This window comes from Xenopus laevis, chromosome 3S (assembly GCF_017654675.1).
Source record: "Xenopus laevis strain J_2021 chromosome 3S, Xenopus_laevis_v10.1, whole genome shotgun sequence".
Classification (NCBI taxonomy): Eukaryota; Metazoa; Chordata; class Amphibia; order Anura; family Pipidae; genus Xenopus; species Xenopus laevis.
The window spans coordinates 96,990,994-97,018,383 of NC_054376.1; the positions used below are offsets into that span (position 1 = coordinate 96,990,994).

Below are 27,390 nucleotides of genomic sequence, written 5' to 3' on the forward strand. Positions count from 1 at the left end.
ACTGTGTGCATTGTCCCACTGTCCCACTACCATGTGCAGAGGGTGCTGTGTGATATTGCCATCACTGTTAATCTTTCGTATATCCAACAGAGGGCGCTGTGTGATATTGCCATCACTGTTAATCCTTCATATAACCAACAGAGGGCGCTGTGTGATATTGCAGTCACTGTTAATCTTTCATATAACCAACAGAGAGCGCTGTGTGATATTGCAGTCACTGTTATTCTTTAATATAACCAACAGAGGGCGCTGTGTGATATTGCAGTCACTGTTATTCTTTCATATAACCAACAGAGGGCGCACTGTTATTCTTTCATATAACCAACAGAGGGTGCTGTGTGATATTGCAGTCTCTGTTATTCTTTCATATAACCAACAGAGGGCATTGTGGGATATTGCAGTCTCTCCCCAAGTGAACTGTTGGTATAGGAATGATTAAAAGTGACTGCAAACTCAGCTACTGCGCGCTGACCCAAGTATAAGCCGAGGTAGACTTTTTCAGCACATTTTGGATGCTGAAAAACTCAGCTTATACTCGAGTATATACGGTACCACAAAAACTACTTCACTTTACTACTACTTACATTTTTTTGATAAGGTCTTATGCCCAGCATATCCGGTCCTGGATGACTTTTTGTAAAAGTCAGTACCCCACATTATAGCAATGTAACCGATTTACTTTTTTTATTATATAATCTAATGGGACAACATAGTGCCATTTGATTCATACTAAAGCATCCAGAGAGACATGAATGTGCACGTATACAGTAATGCACATATACAGTAATGCACATATACAGTAATGCACATATACAGTAATGCACATATACAGTAATGCACATTTTTAACTTCATACTTTCAGCGCTGAAAATGATCTCAAGGACAGAGATGTCACGTACCTGAAGATAAATGTCCAATCTCTTCTGAGTTAAATTCATGGTTTGGAGAAGCTTCTCATCCTGGTTATTCGACTGCACGTTTTGTTGTTTAGAAACGGCTCGCTTCTCCTTCAGGTACTTCTCACGTACTGACTGGAACCAGTGAAGGGAATCAAACTCTTGGTATTGGTCCAAAAGTTTTAGGATATATGCAACGCCTGCAGCCAAGAGAAAGTAGGATTGTGTCGCACTGCAAAAATGGCAAATATCTCATAGAATATATCTATCGTATATATATATATATATCTTTCCTCTGGTTTTGGATTAAAGAGATACCGATACCAGTTTTAAGTAATAATGCAGCAGTAACAGCCTCAGGACCCTATAACCTGGGAATGCCACTTTGTATTTTCACAGGTCCACAGCGTTCAGCTAAGAGTGACTAAAGAGCATCAGAAATCGAATTGCTGCTCATTCAACTCTAGAAAGTTAGATTGATGTGCATACCCTTAAAGTGCTCTTAAGTAATCCTAAAAATACAATGTTTTGGGGAAAAAAGTGCCAGCACCAGGATAATAGTTTATACAAGCTTACATTCCTCAAGAACCTACAATTTAACAGGCAACATAGGATATTTACAAGCCAAAACACAACGCACAATGCACCACTTTATTTCTAGCATGCACAATCCATCCAGTATATCTTGAGTGCTTAGACAATAAGTGTTGCATGCTAAACTTGTGAACTAGGTGGTAGGCAGAGTGATAGTGCTGGGGTTGTACAGGATTAGGTGCCCTTGTCTTAAAGGAGAAAACTCCTTAATGGAAAAAAAACCCTAGCCTACATAGACCCCCCCCTCCCTCCTCCCCCCAGCCTAGCTGCCCCCCTGGGCAAATGGCCTTAACTCTTTACTTACCCCTTGGTGCAGATTCTGTCCAGCAGAGTTCACGGGCCCCATCTTCAGTCGTTTTGGTAATTTTCGGAATGACATGCTGCATGCGCAGTTGTCCCGAAACAGAAAATTGCTCCAACTGTGCATGCGCCGATACGCCGGTCTCATTCCGAAGATTACCGAAGCGACTGAAGATGCACCAGTGAACTCTGCAGGACAGAATCTGCAGGGAGGGGTAAGTAAAGAGTAAGGGGCATTTGCCCAGGGGGGCAGCTAGGCTGTGGGGGAGGAGGAGGGGGTCTATGTAGGGTAGGGGGGGTAAGGTTTTTTTTTTATTAAGGGTTTGTTTTTCTTTTTAGTCTTATGTGCTCTGTGACTGCTAAATTATTTGACAGAACAGACATCTTACCCATGGCAAAGCCATCATCAGTGAAAGCAGCACCAACTTTATTTTTCTTGTTCAACTTCTCCTTACAGTTTATGGAGTGTTCCACAAAGTTGAGGGTCTAAAAAAAAAAATAAATACAAGAACATTTGCTAAAAATACTGTAAAGGAAAAACACAGCAGATCAAGAGCAACATTTTTGTTAAAGGAAAGTTATAAAAGACATAGCTAGCTTTTAATCTATCAGTGAAGGTTCTCATTCATACAGGTCATGGTATATCTATAGTAAATCAAATCAACTGGACTTGCTGGATTTTTTTCTCTTGAAGACATTTCACTAGTCATCCCACTATCCACTAGATCACAAACTGGGGGTTATTAGAATTCTACACCACAGAGCAGACAAGATCCTCACCAGCACAAAGCCTAAGGCAAAGAGTTGAAACATCTCAGAGAGGCCCTAAGAAAGGTCTTCCCATATGTACTGTCGCTTTGGTATCAGCTAAGGATCTTTAATAAACACTGTTCAATATAACAATAAAAACTGGGTACCGTATATACTCGAGTATAAGCCGAGTTTTTCAGCACCAAAAATGTGCTGAAAAATTCTACCTCGGCTTATACTCGGGTCAGTGGCAGTGCACATTCCGCCAAAGCTCCAACCAAGCTTTCCCCTCCTCAGTGGGAAGTTTCTTACCTGCAGGGAAACGCTGGGAAGGTTCGCAGCAGCACATTTTGATCTCGCACCCCCAAAACAAACAGCGCAAAGGTGGGAGCAGCAGCGCAATCAGTGGTGAATCTACATCGAAACCCACATGATCTGTAACGTCAGCGTGCACGCCACCCGCACTTCAGCCGGTATCGCTATCTTCCACACTCCTTGCGCAAAGTTGCGCACTGCTGCTCCTCCTGCGCCGCGGGTAAGCATCATTGTTTCTGGCTGGAAGGGGGGTGTTCCCCGTTGGCTCCTCAGGATCGGGGGCGCCATGGATGGGTTGCGGGCCCCAATCGAGGTGCAGGGGCATGGGACTCAGTAGCACATGTGGGTTTTGATGTAGATTCCCCACTGATCACACTGCTGCTCCCACCATTGCGCTGTTTGTTCTCACCACGTTATTTTGCCACTTATTTGCACACAAAAACTGATGCAGCTACAGTGCTAAAATTGTAAAATATTGCAAGTGCTACTTGTCTGCTTTGTCTGTCATTTTTAATAATTCTAATTTTCAAAACATAAAATCACAATGTTTATACTGGAACTCACGTGAGAATGACCAGAATACACTTTAATATTGATTTGTTTGCCAGTTCCCAGTCATACAAAGCAGTAAAATACCTTGGCACTTTTTAAATTAAAAGAAAGGGGATATCATTTTAACATTTTTTCTTTTATGAAACTACAGAATGGTATTAATGTTACCAAGCCATGGAAAACGGCTGCAATCCCATATTGTTTTTTTAAAACGCAAAGGTTTAACTAATATTATTATTAAATATATCTATCTACAAATACAAATAAACAAAAGGATCCTGCTTGTCTAACGGTCTTAGTTGTGTCTAGGCTTATACTCGAGTCAATAAGTTTCCCCAGTTTTCATAAGTAAAATTAGGTACCTCGGCTTATACTCGGGTCGGCTTATACTCTAGTATATACGGTAATTGCACATTAAAAGGAAACTATCGCGATACTGAAAATTCAATATAAGCTTCAGTGTAATAAAATAAGAAACTTTCTAAATACAATCCATTAAAAATTCTGCATCATTTCTGAAATAATCAAGTTTATGTTCCCTGTCCCTCTCTCAGCATCTGTTCATCTTCACTCTGTCTTTATTCAGCAGTTGGATGTCAGACATTCATTGACAGTTAGATCCAATATATCTTATAGGGGGGGGGGGCTTCCTTTCCTAGCAGATGATATATCTGATTCTAGTATTTAATTGATTGTATTTAGAAAGTTTCAGTATGCTGAAGTTAGATTAATTTTAATTTTCACGATAGTTCCCCTTTAATAAAGGGGAAAAAAAAGGCATTTGCCCAACTGATCCTTGGGGCCCATGTGACTGGACCTGCATTAGTTCTGCCCCAGTTTAGGAAAGATAAGCAGAACCTACCCCACCCCCACATTTCTAATAACACGAGACACACACCAGTGGTGGTACAATGATGTAGAAGTTCCGGAGATGAATATTCTTTGTGCTGCGGAATTCAGGAGCAAATACATCCACCAACATTTTGAAGTATTCAGTGCCTTCTGCTGAATTGCGGGTAAGATCACTCAGTACAGAGTCAAGCTGCCTACAAAGACAAAGAACATGTACGGTGCATAACCTACAGCTTTATGTGAGAAGTCAAGCAATTGAAATATACCCAGACTACAGCAATCCCCAATACACAACTAAGCTGTAGCTTTGCTTTCTATTACATGTGTTTAAAGGTACAACATCTCTTTTCAGGTAAAGACTGAGTCCACTGCACGTTTTGTACTAAAAACAACATTGCACTTTAGATTTGAGTCATTTCTGCCCTTCGCTTTGCTCTGTGATAGAATGCAATAAATTCTGTGTAAATCAGATCTGAATGTAGACTTGGAACCCAGAAGAGAATGAATTCATGTGCTGTTCTAATGCTGTAACTACTATTCTGCAATTAACACTACCTGCATTTGGCCAGGCTGGAATTGTCTGCCATTCATGAACAAAAAAATTCCTATAAATTTTTGGAACATACATGCACACAATAGGATTTGTATATAACACACATTTGTATATAACACACACATAGGTGTGTACTGTTCCATAAAAGCAAGCCATCAAACCAGGGCTCTTCAGACTTGGAGTTGGGATTCTCCTTTCAGGGTCAATGATTTGGTCATGCCCCCACTTAGGTTATATGAAGGTTACAGCAATTATAATTTCAGGCATGTCAGGCTACAAATAAGCATTTACCTTGAAATTTCACCAGCTCCCATTACGGTCACACAGTTTGGGATCCTTTGATCCAAACCAAACCTTACCTAGCGGATTTTTGGGTTTCTTCTGACAGACCCTCTTCTTTAACCAGCTCTTCAAAACTAACAATATCTTCTAGGTCCGGAACAAACCTATAGTCAAACATTCTGTTATTAGCTCCTGATTTTATCATTAGCTCCTGATTTTATCATTAGCTCTGATTTTGTCATTAACTTGATTTTGTCAGCTCCTGATTTTATTAGCTCCTAATTTTGTAATTATTACCTCCTGATTTTGTCATTATTACCCCCTGATTTTGTCATTAACTCTTGATTTTGTCATTAACTCTTGATTTTGTCATTAACTCTTGATTTTGTCATTAACTCTTGATTTTGTCATTATTCTCTCCTGATTTTGTCATTATTCTCTCCTGATTTTGGCATTATTCTCTCCTGATTTTGTGATTAGCTTTTGATTTTGTCATTAGCTCTTGATTTTATTAGCTCCTGATTTTGTCATTATTAGCTCCTGATTTGATATTTAAATAGCCATGTCTAGGAATGATGTACATGATATACCTGATTGCATTGCTGCAGCAGTGGAGCCCTCCAGAACGAATCATCCTCACATAGCCCATAGCATTCCCTGCAATACAGAATATAGAATTTCTGGTATATACATAATAATGAAAAAAGTTGCTTGGAAGTTTCAATAAGAACATAAGCTTTAGCAGGCTATGCATGATTTCTGATTATTCAACTTGCTTTGACCGACTTACATCTCTACCATATAATGGGGTCAAGGAGAATGCTTCAGATCACAAGTTCACAGATATTAACACTTGAAACAGAAGAAATTGATCACTCACCTATATGGCTAATGAGCTGCCTGAACTGATCCAGATAGCTCTGCCCATCAGGAGTAAGCCCAAGTTTCCGAATGCCACGATTGAATTTTTCTGCTCTTTCAAAAGGGTACTAAAGAAATCAAGTCATATTCAATTGATTAGTAAAGTGCAGAATATTACACATGCTCAAATCATGACATTATTTTGTCTGGGAAAGTCTATATAGAGTGCTTTTCACGGCTGGCCCATTGTGAGAATACTCCAGCTTCACTGGCGATAGAAATATTATCATTATTATTCACTTCAGTGCATTAGGTGGCTATTTACAAGTTATGTTTTCAAGCATAATGCATAATTACAAGTCATTAGTTAGATGCAGAGTTATTAGAGTATATTCAGACGTATCACTTTATTTCCATCTTCCCACATGTGGAGGGAAAGAAACGTTACAGAAACTACTTGCTGCTAAAGATGTGTACACATGTCCATAGTCAGAAACTTTCACACATTCTGGGTGAAACCCCCTACCTCTGTTTTCAAACATTTACGCCTTGCACAGACCTCCTGTTTACACGCAAATATGCCCATTTGCCCGCATTCATATATTAACTTGCACAAGCCTTGGGTGGAACCCACCATAATGTTATAACACTGTTACACATACAGAGAAGTCAGCAGCAACCTTTCTTTTTCCCAGCAGTATCCAGAAAAGCAAATATACATTCACTCCAAAAGTTACCCTAATTATTAGGGTAAGTAGCAAGGGCTGGGGGATATAAGGTAAAGAGACCTAAGACTTAAAGGGGAAGTAAAGTCTAAAATAGAATAGGGCTAGAAATGCTGTATTTTGTATACTAAATATAAACGTGAACTTCACCACAAGCCTAATGAAACAAATGATTTATGCTTTCAAAGTTGGCCACAGGGGGTCACCATCTCGTAAATTTGTTAAACATCTTTGCAAGACTAAGACCATGCACATGCTCAGTGTGGTCTGGGCTGCTTATGGATCGTCATAAATTATCAAAAACAGCACAAATCAAATAATTTCTGCCAGAAGCCGATACAGCAAGACTGAATAATAATCAGAATATGCAGACTGCGTTGTCATGTAATCTATTGTGGATTTTATAGTTTTTGTATTGTTTAATACAGGTATGGGACCTGTTATCCAGAATGCTCGGGACCTGGGGTTTTCCAAATAACAGATCTTTCCGTAATTTGGCTTTCTCCAACTCTGCAGAACCAGTTGCTGCAGCAAAATAATCCTCCAAATAGAATCCCAGTTTATCTGTTTAAATCTGGCTCCATGATCTTTGTCCTTGCAGCTGGAGTTGGAAACAGTAAAAGGGATGTATAGGCAAAATAAAACCAATACAAATCTCTACAGACTGCTCTACAGGGAAACAAACAAAGCTGCTTGAGTTCTGCATGGCTGGGAAGTAAACGGGGGCTCTCCCTGCTGTTCATAAGTATGATTGTTTCCCTGCTCAGCAGTTAGGGACCATCTGACAATTCCTATCCACAGCAGTAAATGAATGGGGAATTTCACTTACATTCTGGTTTCTTACAAAAACTGTACAAATTTTTTAATTAAAGTACATTGGAGATAGGTTTCTTTTTCATTAAAGAAAGTAAAAATTGTATCTTATTTTCTTGCCTTTACATGACCTTTAAGTGGCTTCAATGGTTATTATCTGATCTGCCCCACTGGTTCAGGCTCATGTGGGGTCATGTGGGGCCACAGGCAAGTCACCTCTCACATGCCAACTGTACAGATGTCACGACTCATAATATTGAATAATATTATTTGCATAAATACCAATTCTGCCGATTTTGTTTATTTAGTCAAAAAAAATGTCCTACTACATTTTACCTTTTGATCATTTTGGTCCTTAACTTCTCTGAAGTATCGAATATCTTTGATCAGCCTAGACTTGATGTGTTCATCATACATGAACTGGCTAAATATATAGAATTTTTTCCTTAGAAACTGATATGTGAAATTTACCTAAGGAAAGAGAAAATATCATTCATGTAAAGACTGAAGGTAGCATGAAAGGGTTTGCCACATGCTTACAGGGCCATGGTGAGACATGTTTATATCGGCAAAGAAATTAGTCCAGCACCCACAGTTTTTAATAAAACGGCCTTTATTGGACCAAGTAATGACCTTGGTCCAATAAAGGCCGTTTTATTGAAAACTGTGGGTGCTGGACTAATTTCTTTGCCAGTATTGCCAGTGAAAGTGGCCATTGGAGGACATGCACCCAGCCAAAGAAGGGAGTGGAAGTCGTGCTGACTACTAATCTGCTAAGAGACATGTTTATATCAACAGACATATTTTAACTTCAAGATTTACCTGGAGACTCCCAACCACACAAATCATATTCAACCAGAAATGGGGCAATATTAATGTACTGAACTAGTGTGTCGACAGACTGACCTAAAGCAATACTTCAGACAGATTTCTACTAATGTGTGATAGTTTATATGAGCCAGGTCTGGACTGGGAGTCAAAATAGGCCCTGGCAATTCAAAACAGAGAGGCCCAATCAGCTCCTCACCAGCCCACTAAATAGTGACTTTCTATGGCATCTTGTGTCAGCCAGTTCGGGCCTGATACGAGCCCACAAGAATTGTACCTACAGTTGTACTCATGATTCCAGTGCCATGGGTTCGAATGGAATTGGCAATGTGCCGGATATTGATGGTGTTCAAGTGTTTGTTATTGCTAGTCCTTTCTATGAAGATCTGCAGAGAAAGAAATACCAAAATATTTATATATACACAACAATATATATATATATATATATATATATATATATATATATATATATATATATATTTATATATATCTTAAATATATTGATAATGGGTTGAGTGCAGAGGACCTCTTGTAGTTGACTATATGTATTTTGTGGTCACACCCTCATTGCACCCCACCTAATGGTTTTAAAAACTAGTGGTGAGCACAACTTTCCCTTGTTTGTTATAGTTATACAGGAGCAGTGACCAGCTCCATGTTGTATCTCCCACCCCCTCCAACTATAGTCAGGTGATCCCACTGGTGTCTAATAAAAGGGCAGCCAAGTTTGGGAGTTTTACTTTGAAAGCAGCTAGTAAGTTGTAGGTAAAACTTAGTCCCTTTGTAATATTTATAATTAAGCAATGGAATTCTTAAGGAATCAGATGAAAATTAAGCGTAGGACTGGCCAGATATGGGATGACTTTGACGTAGTTGGCCAGCTTAAATATATTGCAATATATGGACAAACAATCCCTGTGTTGTTTAAAGGGTAAGGCATTTTTTAGTAGCAGTATGCACAAAATGTCTCTGTCTTAAATATATTGATAATGGGTTGAGTGCAGAGGACTCTTGTATTTGACTATATATATAGCTCAATACATTTATAGATACACGAGAGAGAGACAGAGAGAGATTGATTGATTGATTGATTGATTATAGGGGACTGAACAAATCCTTAGGTACAATAAAACGTCAATATATCAGGTTCTACTTCCTTTCATTAAAAAGTGCTGTAAAAGGAAAACCAATGTTGGTCTCTATAAAAAGATATTGAATAAAGCAGCTCATGTGTAAAACCCTGCTTCATGTAAATAAACCATTTTCATAATAATATATTTTTTTAGTAGTATGTGCCATTGGGTAATCCTAAATAGAAAATTTCCATTTTAAAAAATAAGGGCCGCCCCCTGGGATCGTAGGATTCACGGTGCACACAAACATACCAAACATGTTAGGTCACATGAGCCAATTAACAGACAGAGTCTTTTGCTTCCACACTACTTCCTGTTACAGTTAGGGGGTTATTTATCAAAGTCTGAATTTATCTCAATATTTTCTGAAAAAAATCTGACCAAACGTCTTTTTTCGGCTTATTAATTAATACACTTTCCCAAAAATTTTGTTTGCGGGAAAAAATCTGAAAAAGAAACGAGTTTTATGAATTTTTCAGAATTTCCACCCACAAACTTCGGATTTTTGCCTGAAAACCCCGAAAACTTCCGATTATTGCATGAAAATCATTGAATTATATGCAACCTCGGCAGGTCTGATAAGCCGGATTTTTGGATTCTGACTGATATAATAAATTCTGAAAAATCTGTGATTTTTCCATTTGGAGTTTAGTAACCCCCTTAGAGTTGTAGTATTTCTGGTCAGGTGATCTCTGAGGCAGCACACAGACCATCATGAAATGGCAGTTCAAGGCAAGAGATATAAAAGGGCAAGATTTACTTAAATATATATTCCAGTTTGATAAGATTCTTTAATATGTCACTTAATATGATGTAAACTGTTGCTTAAGAGTTCATTTTGGGGGTAAAGTTTTCATTTAATCCTTCAGGCTACTGAAAGTTATACATAATTTATGCAGCATCTTAAAGGGCCAGTAACAAATTATTTAAAAAAAAAAAAAAATTGCAAAAAACCCCAAAATTCTCGGTTCCTCTAATTCTCACTCCCTGCCTTCATTATAGGAGATACCCAGGGAAGAGAAATCGAGCGCAGTATGATGGATTATCGCCTTTTCTGAAGAGGAGCGCAAGCGGAGTTTCGGTAAGTTATTTCTTAATAAAGACTAAGCAATTTAAAAGTTTAACTTGTCATTGTGTTGTTTTTTTCGTTCTATTCTGTTTTTTTTTTTAAAAAAATTATGTTACTGATCCTTTAAATACGCTCTTAATGTACAAAATGCACTGAGACAACTTACTTGATTATTGAGATTATACAGGTAGCGAGATACAAATACATGAATATTTCTCATGATTTCAAGAACGTCCAGGCCCTAAAAGGAACAAAAGAACAATAATTAAATCACGCGATTATTAAAGGTGAGAGTAACAGAGCAGAACAATTCTGTGAACCTTTGCCAGCTGGTTTCCAGGAATAAAACACTTAGACTTACATTCCCACTGCAGGACATTTATGATCAACATTTTATTTAAACCTGTATTAGCTACAGCAGTGTTGCAAGTATTTCATAATGTGAATGAAATCAACTCCACATTCCGAGCAGTACCTGTTCCAAGGTCTGACTTGGTAGATGAGGCTCCGTCATTGTTAGGCCATAGCGCTGTGTTGCCAAGTTTCTCATCTCGCTGTAGGTGGCCCAATCATGGAGAGCTACTGTCGTCAGATTGTAAAAGGTTTTGTCCAAATAATGAGTCACAAAAGCTATACAGTCAGAGAGATAATATATATATTGTCAGATAATACACATATATTGTTTCTGGCAGCAGTGAACAGCTTTAACTCAATATTAAAACAATAATTTTGTTTTAACGCTTGTAATTTCTGGGCACATTTCTAACTATAAATTATTAAAGGTTACGTTTTATCTATGCTCAAAAGGTGGATATCTCTGGCATATATTGTGGGGTGGTGCAACTACAAAGGTCATTCTTTTTCTTCTTTTGGTTTATCGTTTTTTGACCCCTGCACACCACATTTTTGTTTTTTGTATTACATGCAATGGAAGGTGCTACCTTTGCTTGTACAAGTATAGGATCCCTTATCTGGAAACACGATATCCAGAAAGCAACTCCATTTTATCCAAATAATCCAAATTTTTAAAAATGATTTCCTTTTTCTATGTAATAATAAAACCGTAGCTTGTACTTGATCTCAACTAAGATATAATTAAAGGGATACTGTCATCGGAAAACATGTTTTTTTCAAAACACATCAGTTAATAGTGCTACTCCAGCAGAATTCTGCACTGAAATCCATTTCTTAAAAGAACAGATTTTTTATATTCAATTTTGAAATCTGACATGGGGCTAGACATTTTGTCAATTTCCCAGCTGCCCCTGGTCATGTGACTTGTGCCTGCACTTTAGGAGAGAAATGCTTTCTGGCAGGCTGCTGTTTTTCCTTCTTAATGCAACTGAATGTGTCTCAGTGGGACATGGGTTTTTACTATTGAGTGCTGTTCTTAAATCTACCAGGCAGCTGTTATCTTGTGTTAAGGAGCTGTTATCTGGTTACCTTCCCATTGTTCTTTTGTTTGGCTGCTGGGGGGAAAAAGGGAGGGGGGTGATATCACTCTAACTTGCAGTACAGCAGTAAAGAGTGATTGAAGTTTATCAGAGCACAAGTCACATGACTTGGGGCAGCTGGGAAATTGACAAAATGTCTAGCCCCTTATAAGATTTCAAAATTGAATATAAAAAAAATCTGTTTGCTCCTTTGAGAAATGGATTTCAGTGCAGAATTCTGCTGGAGCTGCACTATTAACTGATTCATTTTGAAAAAATCCCCATGACAGTATCCCTTAATCGTTATTGGAAGCAAAACAGCCTATTGGGTTTATTTAATTTTTAAATGAATTTCTAGTAGACTTAAGGCATGAAGACCCAAATTACGGAAAGATCAGTTATCCAGAAAACCCCAGGTCCCGAGCATTCTGGATAAGAGTTCCCATACCTGTATAATACAAACACAGCAATTAGTGGCTACACTTTCTTTCCCTATTCTATGATTAGAACATCTCTGTCCACCCAAGAGGCATGTTTCCCCTTAGAAATAAGTTCAACTGCCCATGAGTACATTCTATATTAAAAGCTACAGCAGACTTTAAAATACGATTTAAAGGCTCGTGGGTTCACACCCTTTCCCTTTGAATAACATTAACAGAGCTCCAAATGACAGAACATGATCTTACCTTTGACATCAATAAATCTGTGAAAGAATCTGATGGGTTTCACCGAAAAGAAATGAGCCAAGTCTTTAATGCCAGTTTTGAATGGGTTTCGTTCATCCAACTGGAGATGCGTGTGGACCGACAAACGGAGATCCTTTTCGATTTCTTTGCACAGTTTGTCTAGTAGGTGCTTGTAATGAGAGGAGTTTTATCAGTGGTGGCTCATGGTAACCCTTTGATACAAATAGAAGACTTTGATAGAAATATAAGACAAAGAACAGTTATCAAAGGTGGCTCATAGTAATACTTTGATACAAATAGAAGTTAAAGAACTGTTCAACTGCTGAACCCAGTATGGTTTTGTATAAGGAAGCTTTATTCGAGAGCAACTGTTGAACTCAATTACTCAATGACCTAATTTGTTTATGACTTCTCTTACTTCCAAATGTGTTTCTGAGTTCTGAAAGACCTCATAGAAGCTTCCTTCATTATAGCTGGGGGCAGAACATGTATACAAATACGAATAAACAATAAGATAAAATCTCTGCTTCGGATGTGCCTGTTGGAAGCCTGGTCAGCTCCTGATGAGCGCATGGGAAGCAAGATCTGTTATTGACCAAGTGGTTCAACGTATGAGCTCTTTGTTTTTCTGCATAAAAACTGGGAGTCTCCATTTGGTTAGCTGAGATCTCTCATGTGGGGTAGCGCACGTGCTGCCCAGGACTTGGTGGATCGTTTGAGGCTTCGCTCTGCTGACTGTATTGGGATCGCCCAGTTTTGGTTGCAGAGAGGGGTGCTTTGTTCAATCGGTGATGTATATCTTTTTTCTTCTCTTCTATCTCTAATAAACACTTTGCTTATATGTAAGTGTTCTGTGCTTGAGAATAAAAATGGATATAAGCAGAGGCCATGCCAGACAATTCCAATAAAAAGAAAGCTTGTATTGTTGGTAAACCATAGTAGACTGACATAAGGGGGTTATGTCATAAATGGTGATAAACCAGTCAGGCGGTAGAATGTGCTGGTCATCTGTTCAAAAGCATCCTATTGGTTGCTATGGATTAATGCACCTGGGAAAACTCAAGTGCATTTATTATATATAGTAGGGATGCACGAATCCAGGATTCTGTTTGGGATTCGGCCTTTTTCAGCAGGATTCGGCCAAATCCTTCTGCCCGGCCGAACCAAATCCTAATTTGCATATGCAAATAGGGAGGGAAAGTGCATGACTTTTTGTCACAAAACAAGGAAGTAAAAAATGTTTTCCCTTTCCCACCCCTAATTTGCATATACAAATTAGGATTCAAATTCAGTTCGGTATTTAGCCAATATTTCGTGAAGCATTGGGGGGGGGGGGGTTTGGCCAAATCCAAAATAGTGGATTCTGTGCCTTCCTTATATATAGGGTAAGAAGTGAAAGTGTAAGTTTTAAATGGATGAAAAACTAGTGAGACTTACCAGTGCAGTCCTGCTTTATGCACCAAAAAGTACAGCCCTATGGTAAAGGCCTCATATCTGTTTGTGTGCCAACTCCCTCTGCACACACAGAAAAAACAATACATTCCAGAAATGAAATCACAAGCCCTAAGATGCAGTTACCTCTGTCATAACAGTCATGATTTCCTTGTCATAGGACTCCAACAATTCTTCATAGGACTCCAGATGCCTGGCCTGTATCATATCAGGGACACAGTTCCACAATGCACTGAACATGTACTAGAGGAGAATGCACAGAACACATTACATTAAATACACATTCCTGTACTCCTGCAGAAAAAGATTCCTTCAGTAAGAACAATCCATATCCAGCATATTATTAAAGGGTTGTTCACCTGTAAATTAACTTTTAGTATAATGCAGAGAGTGATATTCTGAGACAATTTGCAATAGGATTTAATTGTTTATCATTTGTGGCTTTAGCTTTTTATTCAGCAGTTTGCAATTTCAGCAATCTGGTTGCTAGAGTCCAATTAACCTTAGCAACCATGCTTTGATTTGAATAAAAGACAGGAATATGAATAGGAAAGGCCCTGGCTATAAAGATGAGTTATAACAAATTAGCACCAACAATACATTTATAGCTGAATATAGCGGAGTATTTTTTTTTTTTTAGATGTGGTCAGTGACCCCCATTAGAAAGCTGGAAAGACTTAGAAGGCAAATAATTCAAAATCTATAAAACATTAAAAAGTCGCTTAAAATTAGCTATTCTATGATAATTAAAGGGGCTGTTCACCTTTAAATGGTGTAGATAGTGATATACTGAGACAATTTGCAATTGGTTTTCATTTTTTATTATTTGTGGCTTTTGAGTTATTTAGCTTTTTATTCAGCAGCTCTCCAGTTTGCAATTTCAGCCAATCTGGTTGCTAGGGTCCAACCTACCCTAGCAACCATGATTGCCTTGAATAAAAGACTGGAATATGAAGATCAGAGGGCCTGTAGAGAAAGATGATTAATGAAAAGTAGCAAGAGAAATACATTTGTAGCCTTACAGGTAATTTGTTTTTAGATGGGGTCCGTGACCCCCATTTGAAAGCTGGACTGAGTCAGAAGAAGAAGGAAAATAATTCAAAAACTATAAGAAACATGAAAACAATTGAAAAGTTTTGAACCACCCCTTTAAAGATGAACTACCCCTTTAATAACACTAATCACTTTCTGAGTCTGATGACAGAAGAGAATGGTCTACGTACGTGTAACCTGGATGCATCCACGGCATGTTCATACACATCATCCAGATAAATGGGGAATACTGCGCGGTGCCAGTACAGAAAGCTGCAGTTGCACTGTGATCGGACTCTAGGATTCAAATTGGGTTCACAAGAGGTGAAGTCAAGAACTGAACAGATAAAAAAACAAAATAAAATAAAACGAAGGGAAAAATGAATATACAATGAATGATACCAGGGCTATTAGCGATAAGGTATGGGATCCATTATCCGGAAGCCCATTATCCAGAAAGCTCTGAATTAAGGAATGGCCATTTCCGATAGACTCCTTTTTTTTTTTTTTTTTTTAAAGGTTTTTATTTCCATAGACTCATTTTAACCAAATAATCCACATTTTTAAAAACGATTTCCCTTTTCTCTGTAATAATAAAACAGTAGCTTGTGCTTGATCCCAACTAAGATATAATTAATCCCTGGATTGGAAGCAGAACCAATGTATTGGATTTAATTAATGATTAAGTGCTAGTAGATTTAAGGAATGAAAATCCAAATTACAGAAAGATCCATTATCCAGAAGAATTTGAAATACATTTGCATGCATATTAAAAGGATTGGTCACCTTTCAGTTACATTTTAGTATGTTATAGAATGGCCAATTCTAAGCAACTTTTCAATTGGTCTTCGTTATTTATTTTTTATAGTTTTTTTTTTTTTTTTAATTATTTGCCTTCTTCTTCTAACTCTTTCCAGCTTTCCAATGGGGGGTCACTGACCCCATCTCAGAAACAAATGATCTGCATTGCTACAAGTTTAATGTTATTGCTAATGGTATTACTAATTTTTCTATTCAGGCCCCAGCCTATTCATATACCAGTCTCGCAATCAAACCAATGCATGGTTGCTATGGTAATTTGGCCCCTAGCAACCAGATTTGCTTTAATGATCATGCAGTCATTTACTATAGGCTAATTCCTATAAAAGCAGTTAAAGGGGTTGTTCAACTTTGAGATAACTTTCAGTATGATGTAGAGAGTGATATTCTGAGACAATTTGTAATTGGTTTTCATTTTTTATTATTGAAGGTTTTTGAGTTATTTAGCTTTTTATTCAGCAGCTCTTCAATTTGCATTTTAACTAATCTGGTAACTAAGGTCCAAATTACCCTAGCAACCATGCATTTATTTGAATAAGAGTCTGGAATATGAATAGGAGAGGCCTGAATAGAAGGATCAGTAATAAAAAGTAACAATAACAATACATTTGTAGCCTTACAGAGCATTTGTTTTTTTAGAAGGGAGTCAGCGACGCCCATTTGAAAGTTGCAAAGAGCCAGAAGAAAAAGGCAAATAGCGATAAAACTATAAAAAATAAATAATGAAAACCAATGGAAAAGTTGCTTAGAATTGGCTGTTCTAGAACATAATAAAAGTTACCTTAAAGGTGAACCACCCCTTTAAGTGATTGCTGCCTCCTTACCTTTCTCTTAACTCGCTGATCAAATCCAGTTTCTTCATTACAAGCAAAAGTGGGAGAAGTTCTTCATCTTTAAAGGTTTTCTATAAAGATACAACAATGTGGATATCTATAGAACAACCATTTTTCACAGGGAAAAGATTAATCACTTGATTTGTGGTTTTAGTTTTACAGCAAAAAAAAAAAAAAATACAGTGCAGAGTACAGTGAAAAGAAGGAAGTCTAATGTGACAGTGCTAGTATGGTAAAAACAAGACATGTTATATATTCTCCTTCTATAAGCAGTGCTTCTATAAGTCATTGCATAGACAACCATAGATTTATTAGGATTGTATATAGACACTTGACAAATTTTGTCTGCACTGGATAAGACTTAGGGGCCGATTTACTTACGGGCGCAGGCGTAACTACGCTAGTGAAAGAGACAGACGCTGGCGCTCATTCACACTATCGCCAGGCGAATTTTCTCTCTGGCGAATGGACGTTACTACGCAAATTCACTGATGCGGATTTTACTGAACGTTACGTCTTTCGCCAGACTTGCCTTCACCAGCTCAGACCAGGCAAAGTGCATTGGAGTCCATAGATCTTCCTTAAAAAAACGTCTTTTCCTTTTTTCAGAGTGATAGGCTGCAAAAGTCCTTAATATTTTTTGTGGGGTGACCGGGATCCCCCATACATTTTCTAACATATGGAACATTAACTATACAGTGGGCTCATGTGTAGGAAATTATAAGAACTCTATTGCCTTTAATAAGGTTCCCTGGACTTGTATAATATAATGTATTTGCTGCAGCATATACGTCCATTCCACTTTATAATTTCCCGCCGTATGCGCTAGGCATAATTGAACTAAGAAGTTGCGCTAGGCATAAATAAACGCTAGCGCACTTTGCTTTGATTGCCGAAGTAACGCTAGCGAAAACTCGCCAGCATTCGGCGCCCTGGATGCAACATTGCATTTTAGTAAATTAGCGTTGTCTGAGCGAAGTGTAGCGAAGTGTAGCGATGGGTGCGAAGCCGTCGCTGGCGAATTTTCGCCGGTTAGTGAATCTGCCCCATAGTCTGGGATGTGAAAAGCATTAAGATATATAAAGTGTCAATATAAAGATCTGTCTAATGAACTTTTCTTTTCTATGCTGGGGCAGTTGACAAACAAAATATGGAGATTGGTGGAAAGGGGGTTTTCTATCAGTATCAGTCAATTACTGAGAGAGAAGACCAATAGCTGGTCAGATGTCTTTTTAGCATGACTGGACATTCATGCTATGATTAAACAATCAGAAATCTAACCATTGTCCCTGGGGGACTATCTGATGAGCCCAAATAGACCTGCCACTGCTGAAAATAACAAAACCTTCAGGTTTGCTACTTACACCTATAATGGCAAATACATTGCTGAGAAAGTGAAGTATTTTATATTCATGTGACCTGTCACCCAAAACAATTATCCCAAATCATTTTTTATCAGGTTAGTCAAGCAAAATAAACTTTAATTACACTATATACATTATTTGAATCTTGTTTCCATCAGTCTGGGAATACATTATTATAGCAAGCAGGCAGGAGCCATTTTGTGGACACTGTTATTAAGACAAGTCTTGTATCATCTCAGAATCTTGTTTGTGCACCAGAATGGGGGACCTGATGTCCATCCCCATGCCCTAGTTACACAATTAAATAGTGAAGAGAACGGGGGAATGTGTGGAGAGCAGTGACATCTAGGAAGTGCGGAATGGAAAGTGAAAGGAATTGCCTGCCCTGCCTCTATGCCTAAGGCATAGAGGAGGGGGCAGACAATATTTGAGATTTTAAATAAGTTACTATGAACACTTTAATAAAAAAAAGAATTTGGATTTCATGTTTAATTTGAAAAGGACTTTTATTATACAGCTTTTTATGTCTGGGTGACAGGTCCACTTTAATTCATTGACTTCAACAAAATTTGTAAATCTGGAGGTATCAACCAAGGACAGAGCAGGGATGTCCAAGCTGTAAATTCTAGTTGCTGGTGGTCAACCTATTCCATCACCCTCCAGGAATGACAGAAGTAGTAGTTTAACAAAAGTTGAATATCAAAAACTGCCTTATCTGTATCAGAAACCTGCAAAGAGCAAGAACACAAAATGATAATGATATCAGTAATTCATTAGAGGCACTTACCATTTGTGTCCCCACACTTAAGGCTAATGACACAATAAGCCTTCTCTGTCTTGTACTGGGACCATTCAGCGTATTCTCTGCCAATACAAGGGCAGAAAGAACGTCTAAGCGTTGTTCACTGTACTTCTTATCAGAAATAACCCTTTTCTGTATTAGAAGAGAAATTAAAAGAAAATTTAAATCATATATCAGTTTCCATATGAAATCATTGTGTGGTCTAGATTTAGTAATGTATTTGATTCAAGGCCTACTATCTCAACTGTAACTCTGCTGTGTAATTTTCTTAAAAACATTTTAATAATGAATCAACAACCATATCACCAGCTATTTTGAACAATCAAAATTACCAAGAGGAGGACATAATGGATCATAATCATTCTGAAAAACCCAGAAGGCTTCCCATATAAATACAGTAGAACCCCCATTTTACCTTTTTCAGGGGACCAGGAAATAATTATGTAAAATCCGGGAAAATGTAAAATCAGGTAAATGTGTTTTAAAGTAACTTTTTCTTCAAGTACTGAAGGGATATAAGCACAGGAGTCTGTTTTACTTTGAGATACAATATTTACTGTGTTAATAACCAGGGTTACGCATTGCAGCGTTAAAGGAAAACTATACCCCCAAAATGAATACTTCAGCAACACATAGTTTATATCAAATTAAGTGACATATTAAAGAATCTTACCAAACTGGAATATATATTTAAGTAAAAACTGCCCTTTTACATCTCTTGCCTTGAACCACCATTTAGTGATGGTCTCTGTGCTGCCTCAGAGATCACCTGACCAGAAATACTACAACTCTAACTGTAACAGGAAGAAGTGTGGAAGCAAAAGATAGAACTCTGTCTGTTAATTGGCTCAAGTATGGTTTGTTGGTATGTTTGTGTGCACAGTGAATCGTAGAATCCCAGGGGGTGGCCCTAATTTTTTTAAAATAGCAATTTTCTATTTATGATCACCCAATGGCACATACTACTAAAAAAAGTATATCATTATGAAAATTGTTTATTAACACATGAGCAGTTTTATGCAATATCTTTTTATAGAGACCAACATTGTTTGGGGGTATAGTTTTCCTTTAATGGGGGGCATGTGCAAGGCCTTTCTGTCAGTTAGATACACAACCTAAAGCAATAAGTAATTGGTGCAGGACTGTATAAGGGGCAGACTAATTGGAATTGACCATTTACAGGCAGAACCGTGGGGTAAGTAAAGCGTTAGGGTCATTTACCATGGATAACACCTACGCTGGGGAGGAGCAGGGAGGGGGGTCTATTTAGGGTAGGAGATTTTAATATAAAGGGTTTGGTTCTCCTTTAAAATTGAGGTTTCCCTGTATCATGCTAATATTGCCCAATACTTTCAAGAAAATAACGGGAAACAACATATTTTCATCCCTGGGAACATGGAGTCTTTTACACAATGACAGAATAGTTAGTAGATTTCCAGGGTAAAAAAAATTAAAGACTGACCAGAACTGATGACAATTTATAACAAGATTCATTAAAAAGTCACCCCTACCTTAGCAACAGCAATGGCAGCAAGAGCTTGATGCTGGAGGTGCTGAGTGATGTGTGATACAGAATCTGCTACAACCATGCTTCTCCTGTGGAACGTGTGTTCTATTGCCTATAAACATGCACGGAATGCAATGACTTAACACAGGAATCAGCGATTGATAGGAAATAGGCTTTATGATTTGCATTTCATAAACCTGAGACTAACGAACAAGGTTTAGATATTGCCACAGATAAATGTCAAGCCATTTGGACTGAATTTCCATTTAGATCAGTGGAACAGCTGAAAATGTAACACGACTGCCAGAATGTCTGCCACTATAACATTTTATTTAAGAGCTATAGATCTTTTTTTTTTCTTTGCTTAAAAGGCACCAATCATAACTAAAATAATTTACTAAGTAAATACACTGTGAAAGTTCAAGAAATCAGACTTTTAAAACCGTTAGAATTGTTTGTACCTGTATAATATAAATCATCAGCTCACTGTACCTACTGCAAAATCTCCCCTATCTCCACTGCAGTTCTAGCTGAGGCAGGCATCTTGGATTTCACTGGCTCCTCCTACCTATATCTTCACAGCTCTGAAATCTCGCACATGCTCAGTTGAAAATCCTTGGTTGCTTATCAACCATTCAAAGCTATTTTCAAATCAGCCAAACGTCTGTGTTAGCAGCTGTTCAGTAGTGCTACCACCTTCTGGAAGTTAGTGTGTGCCCTTCATTTGCATAATAACATCACCAGCAGGGGACAAGATAGGGAAATCTCATGATACTTCTAGTGGAGGAGTTTACTAAAACAAGGCATTCTGGGTAGAATACTCATGGCAATGCTACAATCTGAGCATGCTCCTGAAATTTGCATCTTATAGTCACTGTATGGACTCCCTCACTGAAAGAACTCATTTGACAAAGTAAGGGATTTTTTAAAACCTGCAGTTTTTTTCAAAAAACTATATATGTAGTTTGAGTAAACGTGCTTAGGTTGTACTGGTCAGATTGTTAATATGTGTTTGATTTTGGCTGTGATAGTTACCCTTTAAAATATCTAAAAAGTACATTTATGTACAGTAAATAGCATTCTTATTCTGATTAGAAAACTATATTTCTCATGCATGGGCAGTCTCCGGCCACAGAGCAATGCCACTTAGAGAGTAATTTGTCCGGTCATTTTCTAGCTTGTTGGATAAGAACAAAAGGCACAAACAACTTCTGTGGGAACTGCATAGAGATAATTGAACAAAAACTTCAATAGTAGGAATGCATCGAATCCAGGATTCGGTTCGGGATTCGCCCTTTTTCAGCAGGATTCGGCCGAATACTTCTGCCTGGCATATGCAAATTAGGGACAGTGAGGAAAATCGCGTGACTTTTTGTCACAAAACAAGGGAGTAAATAAATGTCCCCTTCCCACCCCTAATTTGCATATGCAAATTAGGATTTGGTTTGGTATTCGGCCTAATCTCTCGCAAAGGTTTCGGGGGTTTGGCTGAATCCAAAATAGTGGATTCGGTGCATCCCTAACTTTTAGACTGTGTTGGGCACTTAGATTATTACACACAGTGGAACTATATAATAGGACAAGTGCAAGTTCTACAAAATCTAAGAGCAACGTACCTTGAGAAGCTCTACCAGTCTAAGCAAGGCTTTCACTGATGTTTTTGTCATAGGTTTCTGCATAGACATATACAAGTTCATGGTGGTTTTGATGATGTTGCTAAGGCCACATGCATAGAGAAACCCCTGAAGTTAAAAAAAAAAAAAAAAAAAGTAAAAAAGTTAAATTATTGCCATTTTACAGCATAAAACATTTACAAACATACCTATCAAAAACATAAATGAATGAATCTATCTCACTTGTTCTGGTTGAACATGGACCATTTGAACATGGACAATTTGCTAAAAACAAAACAAAACAGTGACTTGTGTAATTGTAAAATGAATTACAGATGGAGCACAGACCTCTCACACCAAAAGAAGATCTTTTATTAAACAGGTCTAGAGTTAATTTCTGTAAACTCCTTCTCCATCTGTATATCAGAACCTAATGTACACAGTTAAAACAGTCAAGATCTGAGGGGGTTCAAATCTAGGTGGATGGAAAAGTTTGCCTTTGAGATAACATTTCATATGATGTATACAATGGTACTCAGACGCTGTCTAGAACCGCTTTCTTTTTCCTTTCATTAGGGTTTTATCAATTTTCCTTTATATTGTACCTCTCTCTGAACTAACTGGCAGATTTATCAAAGGTCGAAATATACTCACAACTGGAAAGGGAGGTTATTTAGGAAAAATTAGAACGTCTAATATTCGATCTAATAGTCCCAACCTGAAAATTAGAATTGAGTTTTCCCTCCGGAAAAAAATAGAATGTCAGGAAGGCAATTCACATATTCAAATGGTTCAATGGGCCTCTGCCATTGACTAGTAAATTAACTCGGCAGGTTTTAGGTGGCGAATATTCGAATTAGGACGGTTTGTTTCCTTGGTCGAGGTGTGATAAACCTCACATTCGAATTTACATTTGAATTGGGGGGATTAATTTGAAAATTCTTATTCAAATTTACTATTTGACCCTTAATAAATCTGCCCCTAAATGTTGAATTGCCGTCAATATCTACCAGCCACAAGGCCATTTCATTGTGAAGCTAGATTGTTATTATATTGTATTGTCTTTATTTACCTTACATGTCAAGCCCTCTCCAATTACATTTTCCTATGTCATTAAAAAAAATCCTAATCGATAAATTTGATTTCATGTTTAATTTGAAAAGGACTTTTATTATACAGTGTTTTGTGTCTGGGTGAAAGGTCCACTTTAAGTGGATCCATGGTAACCAGAAACCGACTTTAAATCCGGACCAGGAAGCTAAACACAAAATGATAAGAAAACACTATTCACTGGGAGGGTGTCAATAATGTTGTGGGCACCCCCACACACCGAATAGAATTTTTTTTTTTTTTTTTTACCCGGAAGGTGCTCCTTTTAGGAAAAAAATGTTACCAGCAAAGATGAAAAAACTATTGCTGTGCTGCGCCATTATTTTGCTTTCTTGGGCATCCATCTATACATTTGTGCTTGCACAAGCTAGTCTGCTCTAAGGATAACTGATAACGGTAGGCTAAATGGACATTAGGTGCTGTGTTTATTTTTCCTCTGGGTCGAGAATTAGTTTTTCCCTAAAAGGAGCCTTGGCTTGGAGAAAAAAAAAAATTAGCGATTACATTCACTGGGTGGGCGTCTAACATACTGGCAACCCCAATGGTATAGGTTTTTATTCTAGTTCTTTAAATGACTGAAAACAATATCAACCTACTGGAAATCAGTAGATAAACTCATCTGTGACATTGCAGTTCTTAGTGACTTCAACAGAAGAGATGTACCACAAGCAAAGCCGTTACAGGCAGTAAATTACAGCAACATAATCTCATATACACCCATATTAATGCATATAAGAAGAATTTGGAACTATGCAACTTTAGCACAAGACAATTTACCTGTACAAATACATTACACCTGTTGGTTAGGTCTTCTGCAAATTTCTCTGCTTTCTGCTCCTTAGATAAAATGGATTCCATTTTCATCATCCAAGCACTTACAAACACATAATATGATTGGACATCTCTTGGGGAAAGTGAAATTGAATACATAAGTACAATAAAGCAATTATTTTAACAGGCATGTCATTTCCGTTTGATTTGCGATTTCTTTTTTAAATAATTTCTATAAATTACAATGCTAAATACCTAAAGATGCAACAAATGCTGAATATGGGACAAATTGTAGCCGTTTCCAGCAGTATATGGCTGAATCCAATTGACTGGCTGAACTGAACCCTTACATGAATGTAGACCACATGACAATGAAAGGAGCCTATGTGTTTTGCATGCTACACTGGTGCAGACTGAGCAGTGCAGTAAGACTACTACTAAACAGAGACCCAGGTAATATACAAACCTGCATTGCCAAACTGCAGCATGTAGAGCCAGCAAGATAGTGTAGATTAATAAGGGTATTATCAGCAGAATGCAATGGAGTTCTCATCTCCAGTGCATGGCCAGGTCATTATGGAACAAGACAGAGGCCAAAAAAATGTTAAAAAAGTAACAATCAAAAGTCTTTTTTTTTCATCAAGAAATCTTACCAGATAAAAAAGCATCTCTCAAGCTTGGAGCAAGAATCTTTTAGCTTATGATGCAGAAAGGGTCAATAGTGAAAAACCATGAAGAAGTGTCACTCTGTCTGGAGCAACTCTACATGCAGATTTAATCAATGTAGGGTACATATTAGCAACTGAAGCAAATACCAATTTATTGGTATTAAAGGAGAAGGAAATGCATTTTTACTTGGGGGTGCCAAAGGTTAGCCATCCCCAAGTAATTGTATATACTTACCAGACACCCCAGGCCAGCGCACCCATAAGGAGAAAATTGCACCGGCCCGGGGTTATTCCAGTGAGCACCACAGAGTGATCCTCTTCCGGCTTCTTCTTTCTTCAAATTTCCCAGGGCAGAAGCATGCAAAGTAGAATTAAAGGGCCAGTAACACCTTTTTTAAATGTCCTGCCTGTGGAGTTACTATACCTTATAACCTTAGATAATTGCGGTCTCATGCTGGATTCCAAAGGTGGGTGGATGAATAAAACATTTGCCAGGTTTTGCCGCCATATTCAGTCAACCTACATTCCATCCCAGTCTACATGCACGCACTTTCTCGCACTGCACTTCTGGTCCTAACATATGTGTGTATTAACTGGTAAAGAAGGATATAGTTTGCAGGCACTTTTCTTTTTCAGACCTACAAAGGCTCCCTTCTGAAAGCACACACCTCTTGAAGATCGCATAAACTTCAATGGACATTAGAAACTCCCAGGGAGATTTATTGTGACATGCTGTCAGAACGGAGCTTTCAGTAAGCACTCCCAGGCTTCATTCAGCACAGAACTGTTTATTATTTATTTATTTTTTTAATACCCTGCCTCCGAAACTGAGAAACAGACAAACTTTTACTAAAGACTCTTCCCTACAGTGTTAAGTGTTAAGACTGACTAATGTGACAGCTGCTCTGAGCCAGAACTGAAGAGGAAACGCGCACAGAAAAAGTATATGCCGCCCGATGGTCTTTTTTTCATTTGGCAGACTAGTTATTAGGAGGGTTTGGATGTGAAATTCATGTTGAAAAATTATAGTGTTACTGTTTCTCTAAATAGCTGACTATTTGGCTTTTCGCTCTACTGTGCATTCGTAGTCGAAAGAAGAAGCAGAAAGACGATCGCCCTGTGGTGCTCACTGAAATAAACCCGGACCGGTGCAATTTTCTGCTGATAGGAGCACCGGCCTGGCGTTTCAATCACTTGTGAGTGACTTAAGATGGCCATACATGACCAGATTAAAGCTGCCGATATTGGTCCTATAGACCGATTCAGCAGCTTATCTGCCCATGTGTGGGGGCTCCAGACGGGTCCTCCCGATCGTCATCAGGCCAAAAATCGGGCAGATATCAATCAGTCAAGTTTGTTTGTTTTTTTGTACTATCCAGGACCACATCGGTTAGTTGAGGCGACCCGTCGGAGCCCATTCGTAGTATTGTAATCTGATCGTTCGGCCCCAGGGCTGAACGTTCGGATTCATCCGATATCACCCAGCCATTAGTGGGCATATCGTGTTAAGATCCGCTCGTTTGGCGACCTTGCCAAACGAGTGGATCTTATAGTGTATGGCCACCTTAACTTTTGGCACCCCCATGTATAACATGCCTTTCGTTCTCCTTTAACATTTTTAGTACAGCCCTGACATAGGGACTGGTTACATTGCCATTTTGAAATCAGAAAGGCAGACTGAAAAAGCATTAGATGGGTTCTTTATGGCATCCTGCAAATTTGAAGGTTATTGTATTTCAACTTTTATATTATTACGGTAACATTATTTGGACAGATTAAGGTCTTAAATGAGTACAGCTGCTACTGTGGCTCAGAGCTTGAACAAGGTCGGAATAGTGGCCTAAAGGAAAGGAAATGTAATTGTAATAGCTGTGAAAACCTACTACACCGGAGTATTGAGAAGTGAAGATAGGTCCAAATACCACACAAAGACTTTGATAGCACTTAACTAGATCCGAGCTTGTTGTTTTTTTACTTATGTCCCTTTACAAAAAACATACAGAAATATCACAAAGACTTACTTGCTCAGGGATTGAGCTTTTGTCTGTAGATAACTGTCCCTATGTGTTTTGATGGCCTGAAGGCTTTTCTTGTCAATCAGTTTAGCAGCAGCTGGAACCTTCTGAATAAGAAAATGGTCTGCATACCATATGATGTTGGCTGTTAAGGTAATGGCGGCTACCTAAAAAAATCAGAGAATGGAACCAACATTCCAAATTGGTTAAAGTAGAAAATATTTATTAACAATACAGACTTTATATGACAAAATTTATCGTATAATAAAGGCTGCACCACGACTGACCAGAGATTACAATTAGAGACACTTTGCAAAACCGGTTAGGTCCTATTAATATTCAACTTTAAAGGAATTATTCAGTATAAAAATATTAACTGGGTAAATAAATAGGCTGTGCAAAATAAACAATGTTTCTGATATAGTTAGCCAGAAATGTAATGTATAAAGGCTGGAGTGACTGCATGTCTGACATAATAGCCAGAATCTGGTTTCCACTGATTGGTTACCAGGCAGTAACCAATCAGTGACTTGAGGAGGGGGCACATGGGTCATAACTGTTGCTTTTGAATCTGAGCGGCATGCTAAGGATCAATTGCAAACTCACTGAACGGTTATGTCCCATGTGGCCCCCCTTCAAGTCACTGACTAACTCAGAGTTAGAGAGCTGAAAGAGATTTTTGTACTTACCATTAAATCTTTTTCTTTTGACCTACATTGGGGGACACAGGCACCATGGGGACGAAGATCCTGCAGCTGGAGA

General features: G+C 38.1%; 1 protein-coding gene across 4 annotated transcripts in view; it reads right to left on the reverse strand.

The window, feature by feature from the left end:
• The window catches only part of washc4.S (WASH complex subunit 4 S homeolog), a 48,974-nt gene that overhangs the window by 3,071 nt on the left and 18,513 nt on the right, over positions 1–27,390 (reverse strand). For all 4 annotated transcript variants that reach the window (XM_041588657.1, XM_018256051.2, XM_018256053.2 and 1 more), the window contains 19 exons: positions 26,635–26,795; positions 23,952–24,078; positions 22,068–22,193; positions 20,456–20,563; positions 18,930–19,076; positions 16,770–16,849; positions 15,318–15,423; positions 14,221–14,337; positions 12,643–12,811; positions 10,999–11,153; positions 10,690–10,764; positions 8,603–8,707; positions 7,830–7,964; positions 5,975–6,083; positions 5,685–5,751; positions 5,172–5,258; positions 4,306–4,453; positions 2,180–2,276; positions 900–1,096 (listed from right to left, as the gene is read on the reverse strand). In XM_041588657.1, coding sequence (XP_041444591.1) covers positions 900–1,096; positions 2,180–2,276; positions 4,306–4,453; positions 5,172–5,258; positions 5,685–5,751; positions 5,975–6,083; positions 7,830–7,964; positions 8,603–8,707; positions 10,690–10,764; positions 10,999–11,153; positions 12,643–12,811; positions 14,221–14,337; positions 15,318–15,423; positions 16,770–16,849; positions 18,930–19,076; positions 20,456–20,563; positions 22,068–22,193; positions 23,952–24,078; positions 26,635–26,795 — 2,316 coding nt within the window. The remainder of the gene's footprint in view (positions 1–899; positions 1,097–2,179; positions 2,277–4,305; positions 4,454–5,171; positions 5,259–5,684; positions 5,752–5,974; positions 6,084–7,829; positions 7,965–8,602; positions 8,708–10,689; positions 10,765–10,998; positions 11,154–12,642; positions 12,812–14,220; positions 14,338–15,317; positions 15,424–16,769; positions 16,850–18,929; positions 19,077–20,455; positions 20,564–22,067; positions 22,194–23,951; positions 24,079–26,634; positions 26,796–27,390) is intronic.